At 47.9% G+C, this 13,980-nt stretch overlaps 5 protein-coding genes across 5 annotated transcripts; 3 read left to right on the forward strand and 2 right to left on the reverse strand.

The window, feature by feature from the left end:
- Positions 1 to 276: 276 nt before the first annotated feature.
- Positions 277 to 2,841, forward strand: F9C07_2287606 (uncharacterized protein). Its single transcript, XM_041295800.2, has 4 exons — positions 277 to 468; positions 533 to 956; positions 1,010 to 1,119; positions 1,178 to 2,841. Exons 2-4 carry the CDS (start codon positions 831 to 833, stop codon positions 2,775 to 2,777), a joined length of 1,836 nt encoding a protein of 611 aa, XP_041150991.2. The 5' UTR covers positions 277 to 468; positions 533 to 830; the 3' UTR covers positions 2,778 to 2,841.
- Positions 2,842 to 2,913: 72 nt separating this feature from the next.
- Positions 2,914 to 4,015, reverse strand: F9C07_2287607 (O-methyltransferase-domain-containing protein). Its single transcript, XM_041287782.2, has one exon. The coding sequence runs from the start codon at positions 3,906 to 3,908 to the stop codon at positions 3,066 to 3,068; it is 843 nt and encodes a 280-aa protein (XP_041150989.2). The 5' UTR covers positions 3,909 to 4,015; the 3' UTR covers positions 2,914 to 3,065.
- A 451-nt stretch (positions 4,016 to 4,466) lies between these two features.
- Positions 4,467 to 6,979, forward strand: F9C07_2237236 (uncharacterized protein; the record flags this gene model as incomplete). The annotated part of the gene is made up of 5 exons (XM_041295799.2): positions 4,467 to 5,015; positions 5,069 to 6,323; positions 6,392 to 6,675; positions 6,740 to 6,820; positions 6,893 to 6,979. 5 exons carry the CDS (start codon positions 4,467 to 4,469, stop codon positions 6,977 to 6,979), a joined length of 2,256 nt encoding a protein of 751 aa, XP_041150988.2.
- Positions 6,980 to 7,129: 150 nt separating this feature from the next.
- F9C07_2248249 (uncharacterized protein) lies at positions 7,130 to 13,794 on the reverse strand (the record flags this gene model as incomplete). Its single annotated transcript, XM_041295809.2, has 9 exons — positions 12,154 to 13,794; positions 10,457 to 12,078; positions 10,215 to 10,399; positions 9,658 to 10,164; positions 8,447 to 9,574; positions 8,220 to 8,394; positions 8,045 to 8,165; positions 7,429 to 7,983; positions 7,130 to 7,343 (listed from the first exon to the last, which is right to left on the reverse strand). The coding sequence occupies exons 2-9, from the start codon at positions 11,577 to 11,579 to the stop codon at positions 7,130 to 7,132; spliced, it is 4,008 nt and encodes a 1,335-aa protein (XP_041150987.1). The 5' UTR covers positions 11,580 to 12,078; positions 12,154 to 13,794.
- Positions 12,387 to 13,648, forward strand: F9C07_1955130 (uncharacterized protein; the record flags this gene model as incomplete). The annotated part of the gene is made up of 1 exon (XM_041287787.2): positions 12,387 to 13,648. The coding sequence occupies exon 1, from the start codon at positions 12,731 to 12,733 to the stop codon at positions 13,646 to 13,648; it is 918 nt and encodes a 305-aa protein (XP_041150986.2). The 5' UTR covers positions 12,387 to 12,730.
- Positions 13,795 to 13,980: the final 186 nt, after the last annotated feature.

Below are 13,980 nucleotides of genomic sequence, written 5' to 3' on the forward strand. Positions count from 1 at the left end.
ATAAATGCCAAGTACATAGAGAGGAAATGACTGAAGAAGAAGAACAAGAGTGGAAAGTGAAAGATTCCTACCTAATCCAGATGATTAACGATTTTTGGCGCGCTAACGCAGCATCGCCCCGAAAGATCGGCGTTAATGTTTCAGGGCTATATATATTACGAGTTAGTACTTGAAGTAAATTAGGGCCTGTAATTGGTTCACGGATTTCCGGGGCCATCCGGTCACCACACGCGGCTCTCGACTCACCTCGTTTGTCTTGAAACAATTCGGCAACCAATATGATAATATGGTCCTCCTATACAATGTGAACATCCAACGCATTAATTGTCTGTGAATGTCGCCGAAATGTTCCACATTACGAGATTACTGCGGCGCTATCATCAGATACCACAGGGCACCTCTCCCTCATACCTCCCGACGGCATACTTCAGTACCTATACTGTAGTATACTTGTTCTGCTTCTTCTTGGTCTGACAGCGTGATCAATAATCTCTCTGGTCAATTTAGTTCAAGGTTAATTGTTGAAATCTAGACCTCTGGTGTAAATATCTCCGCAGCCGCATGCATCATCTTTGTCCCATAGCCAATGGCCAGCTGCTTTCGCGATGGCCAGACCCCCTTACTCAGCCAAAACCATGGATTGAAACCCATCAGACTTCAGCCAAATGACCGCTATATATTAACCTACGGTAACTAGCTACGCGAAGGTCAAGCATTATAGCCCAAATTAGCTATCGTTGTGCTAGAGTTGACCTCCATCTAGCTGCTTTAATTATCTAGCAGTAGGCAAGGTAGCAGCATCACAGCACAATCATGACAGGAATGCATCCATGTCGAACTGCAAGAAATCAGTCCAAACTTGGGGAGAATCTCGTAATGTCTTCGAGCTCCCTGACCCCTCTCACAGCGTGCCCAGCCGCTGGTGGCGTAGTGCATCACCCTTCCCTGTTATGGCGGTAATTGCCATTCTCATAGCTGTTTGACCTGCAGTCATTTAACACATGCCTAGGGAACGCTATGCGCTATCGCGATCATGTTCAATATCTGCACTGTCTCCCAAGGATGGCAGGAAACGGAAAATGCTGATGGGAGCATAACCATATTGTCACAACAAACTTGGTGAGTTTTATTCCACTTTTCTTTCCCTCCAGGGTATAACAATCAGAGTATCCTCCAGGATGGTCGCGCTCAAAGCAATATCCTTAGCTCTGGCCGCCTTATCATACATAACTCTAATATTGACAATGATGTGCAAACGGAACCCGCAACAAGGATTTATTGTGACAATATCCGGCTGGTTGATTGCAGGCGCGTTATTGTTCAGTCTCATAGGCGTCAACGCTCGACGACATCCTATAATACAATCACGACAGCCATGGAAGTATACACAGAGCTACTTCTACGGCATCATGGCTGCAGGTCTGTATACCTTGATTGCTATTTTACTAGCAGTTTATACTGCCACTGCGCGCTCAGTCCCTTTAAGTCGGCATGACAGGAGAATAGTGGAATATACAAGCATCATCCTGCGAACTATCACATTTATAGCATTTCTTACTGGTGGAGCCGGTGTATACAGCGCTGTTGAAGGGTGGTCTTTCATGGACGCCGTGTACTTTACCGACTACACCGTTCTCACGATCGGAATCGGAAATATTGTTCCCAAAACGCATCTCGGAAGAAGCCTGCTATTCCCGTACGCCACTGCCGGGATCATCACGTTGGGTCTCGTTATTAGCTCGATACAATCGTTTGGAAATAGCATCAGACATATGAAACTTAAGTTCGAGATCCAAGAAGCACGCAACAAGCTTCTGGAACAAAAGAGACCCACACAGTATGAGCACAATGACAGTAGAACGTTGTGTAGCATACCATCCACTACCACATTTCCTCAAACGAGTGACGTGGTGGAGCTCCAGCGCATCCGATACGACTTCAACCAAAGAGTCCGATGGATGGCCCTTATATTTTTCGTCGTGGCCTGGTTTGTCCTGTGGCTTCTCAGCGCCGCAGTATTTCGTCGATCGGAACGCGGCCAGAACTGGACCTACTTCACAGCTCTTTATTTTACATACACTTCGCTAACAACCATTGGCTACGGTGACTTCTATCCGACCAGCAATTTTGGCAAGGTATTTTTCGTCTTCTGGTCTCTACTCGCTATTCCAGTTCTGACCAATCTTGTCACTGCCATGGGTGAGATAGGTGTACGGACGCTTGTTTATTTTGCCGGTTATATCTTGAGACTAGGCAAAATGAGAAGAAAGAGTGGGCATGGCATGAAGAACTGCTCAGATACAGAGCCCCTGGGAAATTGTAGAGATGTTGAAAAACATGCCGAATGGTCGTCAAAGTTGAGGAAGCCATCACAGGACATAAGTACACCAGGGACAAGGAGCACTTTGACGACTAACGAGCTTGAGTTATCCCTGTCAATGAATAAAGCTGGACGGCACGGGCTTCTTCTAGCAGAAGAAATCAAAAAGCTCGTAATAGCGCTTATGAACGGATCCAATGAGCAGGACCCTCGTCACGATTGGCCTTTTGTCCTCGCCCTGCTCCATTCCGGACATGATGAAGCGCATGGTTCAATGGAACACATTTTTCCTGGGGTCATGAATGAATATACATCATACGCGAGTGGGGCCCTGAGCAGCGAAGAACGAACAGCGACGGAAAGGAACAATGAAACCTTGTTGATGCTCAAGTTGTTGGCTGATAAGCTTTGTTTGGATTTAAGGAGGGGGCAGGACCAAGTGAACCCTAGCGAGTAAATATGTTGAGTGCTGCAAATAGAAACAGCCTGGTTCTTTAAGTTAATAATAAAACAGTACAAAGGTTCAGACGAAATGTAGCACAAGGGCACCTAATGTGCCTTTACTAACATTCTTCATTGATCTTGATCCCATTATTTACTGATCTTAGGCCCCTAGCGCGGCTCAAAAGATTCCGATTGAATAACCTACTATAACCCTAAGTACTAAATCACACTCATTGCATGCGAGAACGGCTTGAACAAATACCAAAACCATGAATATTCCACAGCAAGAAGAGGAAAGAAATTATACAACCAGAGCCATCAGGAATCCATCGTGGCTCTTTGTACCCAGAGTCTGTACAAGAGCTGCCTCCACTCGCCTATCTTGTCCAACCTTTTCCACAACGGATATAGCTCCTTGCTTACGTTTCTCCGGCCCCACGATCCCATCTCCCAGCATGGCCTGAACGACGTTGTCAATCAATATGACAGCCCCAGGGCCCTTGGCTAGTTTGACACCATAGTCGAAATACTGCCACTGGTTATCCCAGTCCGCATCAATGAACACAAAATCGAACTTCGGTCGCTTCCCTTGCTGGATCTCCTCTTCTAGTCGGGGCAATACTTCCAGACCAGGTCCGAGCAACACCTCGGCCTCGTCCGGAACTTTGACCCCAGCATTGCGCAGATTTTGCATAGCAAGCTCTCGCCTGTCTTCGAGGATCTCGATGCTAGTCACTTTCCCCTTTTTGCCATTAGCATTCAGGGCCCTGGCGAACCAGATGCTGGAGTAACCGCCCAATGTGCCGATTTCCAGCACGTTGTGTGCGCCCGACATCTTGGTCAACAGCGAAAGGAATTTGCCCTGAGCCGGGGAGATGGCAATTGGTGGTATTCCACTTTTGGCACAGCTGGAGATCGTGTCGGTTAGAGCTTGGTCGGTTGAGACTAGATGGGACACGACGTATGAATCGACTTCCTTGGCGGTTGGGAGCGTGGTGTTGGTGGACATTTTGATAAGTTGATGAGATAGACTATGTTGGATTATGGGTATGGTAGGCTTGAGTAGCTGGGTTTGATGAAGATTGTCAAGGACGTGAGTTTTGGAATTCAATGGATGAGATGGACGAGCTTTATATAACTGCATTTCGCTCCTCCGGGGCTCATATAGGACCACTATCTCCGAGATGATCAGCGAGAGTCAGACTTGGCAACGTGCCACGACTCAAGTGGATCTGACTGTTGATCTTGCTTCTTGATCAAAGTTTGTTATAATCTAGTTTCAGGATTTCCCGGTTACTTAGGTCGTTGTAGTTATGACTCAACTTGGAACGCAAAGCCATTGGAGCGACACAAAGAGCGTAATATCGCTTACGATACCTGTTTATATTGTGCATAGCAATCATTAGCTTAACTATATTGTTATATGAAATTAAACATAGGTATATCTAAGACCCTCAGCCAGGGATGTCACAGTAGTAGTCTCTCGAAGGCATGCTTGTTATCTGATTGAGATCTATATTGATACATTTTCTCCTTATCGCCGAGTCTTTATCGCCGAGACCCACGTGTTTTCTCCGAGACTCACCGACGTCACGAGTTATATCTCCGCGACCTCTCGGACATCCGTGCTTCAACTCATCATCTGATAAGATTTCAATCCGATCTGATAACAAGAAGCCCGTTCTTTTAATCAAGGCGAACGATGCTACCCAATAGCGCACAGGGGATGTCCGACCCCACAGCGTCAAGTCGACCGATTACCCGGAGAAAGCGGAAACCCTTGTCTTGCTCTCTCTGCCGACGAAGGAAACTTGCTTGTGACCGTGAATACCCGTCCTGCACTCGCTGTCGCAAGACCGGCAACTCTGATTCCTGCTCATACGACGACTCTCCTGCTCCATCGCGTAATAAACAGCAAAGATCAGACGTGCCGGGGCAGAACAGACCCGTGCTTACTGCTGCCCCGGCCCCAGAGAACGCTGCCTCGTCTGCGTTTTTGGAGAGCTACAGAGACAATCATAACAATAGACCTATTGTCTCGGACCTAACGGAGCACGCAGGTACTTGGCAGCTGATAGGTGGTGATGTCGATGGAGCTACCACTATTAAAGAGCGACCGGCCATTAAAGCCGACGTGACTGAACTCACATATCCTCCTGAGCCAAAGCCAACCGAGGCGGTGGTCTTCCGAGGGGAGAACTACAAGACCCAGTATTATGGAAGTACAAATCCGACTAGTTTGATCGGTCATGTAAGCGTTGTCATAAAACTGTGTGTCGACTACAATGCTCATTGGTAATCCAGTTCCCCGAGCTTCGGTCTTACATGAAGGAGACGATCAAACACCATGCTTCTTTACCCGGTGTCCAAAAAGAACTCAAAGCATTGGACACGAAATGGAAATACGAAAAACCTCATAACCTGCCAGTCAAAACTGCCGACCTGTTGCTTCTGCTCCCAGACCAGGCAGAGATGGACGCGGCTATTCGGTTGTATTTCGAAACACTCGAGACGATGTATAGAATTTTGCACAGGCCCACTTTTATGGAGGAGTATGAACAATTGCAGCAGGATCGGACTGCCGCAAAGCCCGGATTCATTGTCCTCGTTCTACTGATCATGGCTACTGTCAGCTGCACAACCGCAACCGACCGAACATACGTAGGCAGCAGCAGTATCGGTCGAGAACGGGGATCATTGTGGATCGAAACCGCGGAAGCATGGCTTGGAAAGCAAAGCAAGAAAAATATCTACTTGGTTATATGGCAGATTCGCTGTCTACTGGTGCTGGCAAAACAGATGTGCCGCTACAAGAAGAAGCGCATGTGGTCGGTGGCAGGCGACTTGGTGAGAGAGGGAATGGCAGCTGGCTTTCATCGCGACCCGAGTCGTCTGGGAGGCAAGATATCCTTTTTCGACCAGGAGATCCGCCGACGACTGTGGGCAACAATGGCAGAGTTGGAGTTACAGGCCTCTGTTGAGCGCGGAATGCCGTCAGCACTAGCTGCAATCCGAATGGATTGTGCCCCTCCAGTTGATATCGATGATGAAGATCTCAGACCCGAATGCGATTCTACCCAGATACAGGAATCACCTAGTCACAATACCTCGACTTCCTTCCTGCGCCTATGTAGGCACAGCCTCGACCTGCGCGTGTCATTGAATTCTCGGATGAATGACCTAACCTCGGATCTGCCATATGAGGATATCCTCAGATATGAAGACATGATCATGAGTGAACTTCGGAAGCTCCCCTCGCCAACCGAAAGCAACGAGGATACTACTGACAGAAAGCTATCTCAGATGGCAAGGGTAGTCCTTGATCTGCAACTCCGGCAATTCTTGGCCTTGCTACATGCCCCCTTCGCCAGGAAGACAGAGATCAACTCACGATATGCAGTGTCAAGGATGGTTTGTTTTAACGCAGCTGCCAGCTTGATTGACCAGCATTGGAGGCTGGTACAGTCTGGAAATCCCATGTTATTGCTGTTGAGACATGACTACTTCCGCGGAGCATTAAGCCTTGCTCACTACGCATATGTATCTTCAGGTATTCAAGGTAAGTCATTTTGATTAATATATGATCGATCCTCTTACTAGCATTCCGTTGGTTAATTAATATGTCAGCCGATCTATGTTTTCCAGTCGACCACAACGCATTATTGCAGTATATCCAAAACGCTCTCACCATGCTGGAGGACAGCATCACCTATCTCGGAACCGGATTCACATACCATTGGTACATTTCTGCTGCGATATCCTTTCTCCGATCACAGTCACAGCCGGCGAAGCCCAGCGCGCTCAAGCAGGAAGCGATCAACCAAGTCGTGAGACAGTATTACCGAGTTCTTGCGTCCCAAGAGCAATTTCCTCGTGCGAAGGAGAGGATCTATTCATCACGATTCAGACAGGTACCTAAACTGGAATAGTAATTTTTAAATTTCGAAAAGGTATATGCTAAATACTATCCTACAGGGAAACCCATCGGAAGCTGAGCGACACTTCGATGTGTTAGACCCAGGGGAGATGTCCTTGGATGATGTGGGATTCCCTCAGGTATGTCACAGAAACTAGTCACACGCAGCTCGCTTTAAAATAATTAGAGATATGGATACTGATACAAGTTAGTTCGATCCGACGGTTCCCCCAATGGATCAGTATTTCTTTGGTGACCCTGCCGCTTGGACATTTGATAATCTCTGGGAGGTTGCATAGTCTACTAAGTCCTCTTATCCGCTGTCCTACCTCTTTTGATGGTAGGATCTCGATTTACTAGATTTAGTAATATTGCTTCTAAGAAAGCCAGTTAATATATGCCAGTCTTTTACAAATATTATGGTTATAATATTTCCTAACGAGAACGCTCTAGTTACATGGATAATTGTCTTTATCCTTTCCAATACCCCAGTTCAGATGTGCTTCTTCTGCACTGCAAAGTGGAAGCGTACTGAACCCTGCGGCCCCAATCTGGTATGTGATAAGCGCATCCAAATTCAGGTCATCAACGCTCTGAACGTCACCCATGCTTTTTAGCGTCCAACCGTTCTTGTTACCGTTCGCCTGGTAAGACCGGACCGTGCTGTTTGATGCCAAGTTAGATTATATCGTCTCATTGGTTGGAAGATGGGAACAAAATAGGGCCTGAAAAAGAAGAACCGCCGTACCTGGCTACTATGTCAACGGGTTTCATACCACCATAATCCTTGACGGCCCCAGTCAACTCGTCCAGCCCCGGTGGGACTTTGAATTTCAACCGCACACACACAGGGGTAGAGCCAGGCAATTGACATGTATCTCCCGCATTCCCATCTGGATACGCCAAGTAGTACAGTTTATCTTCAAAGCATACCGCGGTGGTCTCTGCGTTGGTGTCATCTAGGTAGTCAGGAATGGGATTACTCCCATCGCATGCATGGTTGGTGTCAATGACAAATGCTTTGGTGCCAGAACTCTGCCAAATACGTGGAATAAGATAAGCATAGAAGGCACGTTCAATTAATGCTTGGATTTCCGTGGCGGACATCTCTGTTGGTGGCGTAGCACCCTCAAAGCTTCCTTGGATCAATTGACCGTCTCGTATAATCTTGGATAGGTCGCGAATGGCGTCCTCCGTACCACTAAAGAGGTATCGACTGGTGTTTTCAGTTTCGTTCTGCCATGTGTGCCACACGTCCGTCATGAAGCCCATAAACTCCCATTGGTCCTCTTCATCCCAACCACTACCACGGGTTAGTAACAGCCTTATTGGCCCAAACGGAGGTTTTAGGGGAAAAGACATACTAGTCTGCCGGGTTGCTGTCCTTGGCGATATTCACCCAGGAGCCGACCATCGTGTAGACCACGTCTTTGGCGTTATCCAACATAGCAGGGTTTGCACTGAAATAAGCAGTTCTGCTCAAAACTTTACACATATGATCAGCAATAGAAGGCCCTTCTTTCTGGAAGTGTTAAATACCGTTGTTAAAAACAGGTGCCATCCCCGCTGGAACTACAAGCCCCAGAGTATCCATGAACAAGTTGAATGTCATAGTGTAGTCAGGTATTGGAGCGAACTTATTCACGAATTCAAGATTCTTGCTCGCGACCACACCTGCTGCACCAACAATACCCTTATAGAGGGATTCAAATATCTAAAAAGTGAGTTGGTGGAATAGTGTCCTAGGGACAAGTACCTGCACCTACCTTGTGAATGGCTACGAGTGAATTCATAACCTCGTAACCTGCTGGCCCAGAACCCTCTCCTTTGGACTGCTCGCACTGGAAGCTCATGCTGCAGTCAGCTTGTGCCGATAATATGCCACAGTTCATATTCTCGCGACCGTGGAAGGTGTCGCTAATAGATTTGGTAAAGTCCCAATTTCGAGGAAGGTCAAACTGGCGGTATTTGTCCAGCGCATCTTGCCACGCAGTACTGCAATCAAGGTCTTCCCATCGCTTCTTCGGTGGGATATCAAGCACACCAACGACGGCGTCATCCGTACAGGTAATCGAGCCATCCGCCCAGTGCCCGTTGCGGTCGCCGTGTATGAAAGGGCTCTTCCCATTAATGACTGTCTCAACAAAGACAGGCCATTCCTTGATAATATCTGAGAGCGACCCTCCAGGTACCAGTGCATCTGAAGGAACTTCGTGGAATGAATGCATACTGGTGGCCCATTCCACAGTGCCACCGAAGTTCAAACCCTTGTACAGGATGTCGCGGTCCGCCTTGTTGGCGTCATCCATATAGGCGACCCACTCGGTCTCGTTGTATACAAGGACGTTGGAGAGACTGTCATCAGTCCATGTGTCCGCACTTGGATTGGTGCTGAGAATCTCATCTATCTCAGCTACAGAGAGATATCCTTGTGTGGCAGTGCATCGCCCCGCCCTAGCCCCAGATGTGGCCCCTGTGAAATGACAATCAGGGCCTGTGCAGCCGGGCGTGGTCATTTTGAAGGCACGTCCGAAGCTGGCAATGCCGGTTATCACCTTGTTAGAAGGCATGCCGGCCTTGGTGACCATTGAAAGGGCGCTATATGTCTCCGTTAAATTGACATGGCTCCTCAGACAGTTTCCTTCTTCACAGCCAGGAGCTGCCCAATGGTTGCTGTGGTCCCATTGTCCGTGAAGGTCGTATGTCATGAACACGAGGTAATCGAGGACATCAGCGAGCGCGGCAATCTGGTACGGCCGTAAATACCAATACGAGGCTGGGGCAGCAATGGACAAGCTTTTGTCGCGTAATAGGCCTTTCAGAAGAATAAGAAATATTGCATACTCGACACCTTCATCCTCAGAGCCAGGTGGGATTCCAGGGATATCAGGAGCCTGTATACCGTTAGCAGTTACACCCAGCAAGACTATGGTCAGCAGCGGAGAGGAAAGCAATAAAGAAAGGAGAAGGTACAAACCCCAGGATACTCCCAATCTATGTCCACACCGTCTAGGTCGTGCTCCTCCACGAAGTTGGCTATGTTCTCTGCCATTGTCATCCGATTCGCAGACTTAACTCCCTCCCGAAAAGTCGTATACGTATCGGGAGATGTTGAGAAGTCCCACCCGCCAATGGAGAGGATACGTTTCACCCCAGTCAGCTGTTTGAACTGCTCAAACTCAAATTGGGAGAGGGCATCGCCGACTTTGACGTTGAAGTCCAATGTGAGTGTACCAAACCCGAAATGAATATGAGTATATTTCTCTGTATCGATTTGCCCGGCATCCATGTTCAAGCAGGCACGGCCAAGATTATAACCCTCAAAATATCCAATGCGTAGGTATTCCTCTGGAGGTGCTGAGCTTACCACATTTGCGTTACAGTTGGAAATACAGCCATTTTCTCCAGGTGCCGCTGTTCCTGGAGCGCCGGAGTCACTGGAACTGTAAGTGCAAAATTCGGCTGTTGTACCACATTGGCCCCACTAATATAATTAGCCTCATCATGGTCACAGCATCTCAGGTTTACACATACTATGTCACAGCATGCATTCAATGGACATGGGTTTAAACTGGCAAGGTCTTGCCCATCTGTTGGTGCTTCTGTACCAGGGACCTGGGGGCCACAAATGGCATTGGCCACGGAATTAGGCATTGGAGGATCACCAGAGCTGATACATATCTTTGTACCTTGCCATAAGGTACCGCATCCATTCCATCCTACAAGTCCGCGTGAGCGTTGGAAAGGACATTATTTGAGGAGAAAGCTAAACTTACCCCATGTCTTTTTGTTGAATTCGTCCAGATCTTCTAAAGTGATGGAATTAGCAGTGGCGATAGACTTGCAACTTTCATCCACCATAACGGTGTACGTGGCACATGAGCCATCAGGGTTAGGCTTAGGCCGAAAGTCGGGAAGGGTACCGGCTGAGCAGCAAACATGCTGTCCAGGCTGTAGACTCGAGCATAAATTAGATTGTGTGTTGTACTTTTCGAAATCAGCACCAGATACACCACATCTATTCGCAAGCGTGCCACAGCTGTCGCCCTCTAACACTTTGATGGTTGAGCATTCGGCACGACGTTGCAGGGTAGGCGTTCTTGCATTCAGGACACGAGGCCTTCGATTAAAAGCTGTGGTAGGAATCATAGCACTGTGGAACGAGGTTACCCCGGCCATGGGGGATATGGGTGTAACACACTTGCCCTGCGACCAGGTCCGAACAGTCTCCTGGACGGTGGACATACTGGCTGAAAAGGACACCATGATGCCCCAGACTTCATGAGCGTTTCGCCTAGTGCCACAGATTTGCTCTAGGACGCCATTCGAGAAACCATCATGAGTGATGTGCCGAATGAGTTCTGGAAGAAGCGATGTCGCCATCCGTTGGGTGTCCATGAGGGCACCTCCGAAGAATCCCACCGTCGCATTGCCTGACGTTGAAAACATGATTACGTTATTATCCTGCTCAACATTCTGCTCGAGATATCGTTGGATGTGGAACACGGCACCAGCGGCAACAAGACTGTCTCCGGAGGCCCCGTCGTATTCTATCCTCTGCAGTGTGACATTCTGGGCCGAAGAGTTTAGACCAGGGACAGAGGTCTCGGGGGCAGGGATATTGTCTCCCCAGATAGAACAAGCTCGAATCTTGTTCCGAACATTAGGGTTATCCAGCTCTGAATCCAACTTGAAATCCAATAACAGGGGCCGGTTACATCCGTCTAAGGCATCTGGGCTATAATATACAGCCCAGTCCTGTGGATCGGTGCCTACAAGACCGCACTGCCGCGGGCATGGATCTTTGGGGTCATAATCCCGAAACCGAGTAGGAGAAGGAGTAGTAGTAGCCAAAGAAAGAAAATGAGTGACTAAAAAGAGTGACTTGATGGGAAGCATAATGAAAAATCAAGGATTGACGGGTAGATCATTCGAAAAGAGTGTATGAAGAATAAAACGAGAGGAGTATGGATTAGACATTGGACTGAGCGAAGGCTGTCTCTTATACCTCTCTCCGGATAAAGGAGACCGTCCTTTACCTTTCTAGGGCCTGTTGCACATGTCCCTATCGAACGGCACAGAGAACGACCTAAATCTCCGGAGTGATGAAGGGATAGGTGTCCTACGGAACCCTACCAGGAAGGGCTTGTCTTGACTAAAAATGACAATTTTTGGGAAATTATGTACATGACGCTATATCTCATTGTGCCCACAGTATATTACAACGGCTAGTGTATCCTCGTCTAATTTGAGGAGGGTTGGCTGATGCTAACGGAGATAATTTTTCAAGACATTGTGGATTATCGTTGGGGCCGAGTCCGATCTCAAGTAGTAAACAGGAAGATCTCTTGAGTGGTTATGTTTGTTTTGATTAGAGCTAATAGTTGGACCTGATTTGCTATGAAAATAATGTCAGTACCAAGCTGGACTGCAAGTTAGAAGTCAGGATGTCTATGTAAATAAATTTACATACGGCTGATAGGCCGGATGATCGGCTATATTCCGCCTATTTAGCGGTCAGAAATAACCATATATGACAGACGGATTTGGCCCCTTGGAGGGTAGTAAGTACTGCTTCTGGCCTTAAGCAGCGTAAGAGTTTCTCGCTTTACCTGCTCACGGCGCCAAGCCCTTGGCACTATAGCTCCAATAGATCTTGCTTGGAATGCGGCATTTCTGTGCCCCTCGGCAAACAGACAATCTATCATTAGCAGTCATGGGACAGCTCCAGAAGCCGTTTATTCGGAGCATGTACCCAGGGCTACCGATGTCCTTAGTTTTAGCAATCAGGCAAAATCAAGATCCAATCACATTGGGGCTTAATTTCACTCATACCTGGTCAACGAGAATGCCAAGAGGTTGGTTCAGCTTAGCGAGGGAGCCGGTTGCTAATCCGCCGCAGGGCTACAACGAACGATGTAACCTGGTTATCCAAGCGCGGGCATCAGGCCCTTTATGATTCTATATCCACTCGGAAAGTCGCCCGCGTTGTTAATTCTGAACCCGGGGGTCTTATTAAACGGCCCCACATACCATAAGAATTTCCTCGAATGATGAGAATGCCCTTTCTTGTTGGTGCTATACTTCAACCCTGCATTCACGCCAAAAGATTGATCCGAAATTTGCTAGAACAAACCACGATGGCCACAATTACACTCCTTTTTTTCTGTTTTATTCTTGTCAATCATTCACTGGCACAGGAGTGGCCATATACCCCTCAAACAATCGAACTTGATCTTGTGTTCCCGCGCAATGATACGTATGCCCCCTTAGAGTACTTCCCACTCATACTGGGTCTACAAAACGCCGAAGCTGCCTGGCCCCAGGGAATCAAAATAGACTGGATGCTAGAGCAGCTGGACGCGGACACGCCTCCCCTAGAGGGATATTTCCCACCGCGCGATGAAAAGAACTACCTAGACGACTCATACCATACGCGGGACGAGCCACCGTCCGACCCATTCATCTACTACCATTTCCCCTTCACCCTACGAAACTTTACCACGGGGCATTGGCGATATTCCTGGCAGTTTGGGTTCGCCCAGAATTGTACCGCTCCAAATTCTCGAAGCGAGGGGTGGTTCTTATCCCAACCACGGCAAGAGGTCATCTTTCGTACTGCTTCCGGGGGTAGACCTGTTGATCTCCTCGACCTCCCGGAAGATTGCTTTGGTGAACCGGTTACTTTTGAGATCGTGGACTGGACGAGAACGCTATGGACAGATTTGGATACGTGTCCGATACTGAATGGAACGTCGCCTAAGCCAAATCCTTGTGCATTGCAGTTTAATCAAACATTTGTTGATAACATCACTGCTGCGATAGAGGCGGAGAAGGGGTGTAAAGCGGGGAGTTTAGCGAATCTCACAGATGTATGTGAGAGTGGTGCCGAGAGATCTGGCTCCTTGGGGATGCTCTCGTTGCAAATGAGTGTTTTTTTGATTCTTCTAACTGTATTACTTTTTTGAGTCTTGCACTGTCATGTAGACTTCAAGGTTATTGTTTCAACTCTGAATGAAACCAAAGGATAGCATTAACCTTAACGGAGGTACATCATTTAGGGCTAGTGGACGGCCCGCCTAACGCCGCAGCCAAGCCCCCCCTCCCCGAGAATGTTTCGCGGGTAATGTTCATTTAGTCAAATCCCCTGACTCCTAGATAAGCTGCCCCACAAGGTTTATAAGAGATAGGTTTCAGAAATAGCGTGATATCCAATATGGTTTAATCTGGCAGAGCCAAGCTCTATATTGCACTCCTGAATGTGTGGTCACTGGTGTCCTAATTATATTGTGGGCTTGAT

This window comes from Aspergillus flavus, chromosome 8 (genome assembly GCF_009017415.1).
Source record: "Aspergillus flavus chromosome 8, complete sequence".
Taxonomy (NCBI): Eukaryota; Fungi; Ascomycota; class Eurotiomycetes; order Eurotiales; family Aspergillaceae; genus Aspergillus; species Aspergillus flavus.

Coding starts and splice junctions, on each gene's coding strand:
- F9C07_2287606 (XM_041295800.2), top strand. CDS start 831: ATGTCGAACTGCAAGAAATCAGTCCAAACTTGGGGAGAATCTCGTAAT. Junction 957..1,009: donor CACCCTTCCCTGTTATGGCG/GTAATTGCCATT, acceptor ACACATGCCTAG/GGAACGCTATGCGCTATCGC. Junction 1,120..1,177: donor ATATTGTCACAACAAACTTG/GTGAGTTTTATT, acceptor AGTATCCTCCAG/GATGGTCGCGCTCAAAGCAA.
- F9C07_2287607 (XM_041287782.2), bottom strand. CDS start 3,908: ATGCAGTTATATAAAGCTCGTCCATCTCATCCATTGAATTCCAAAACT.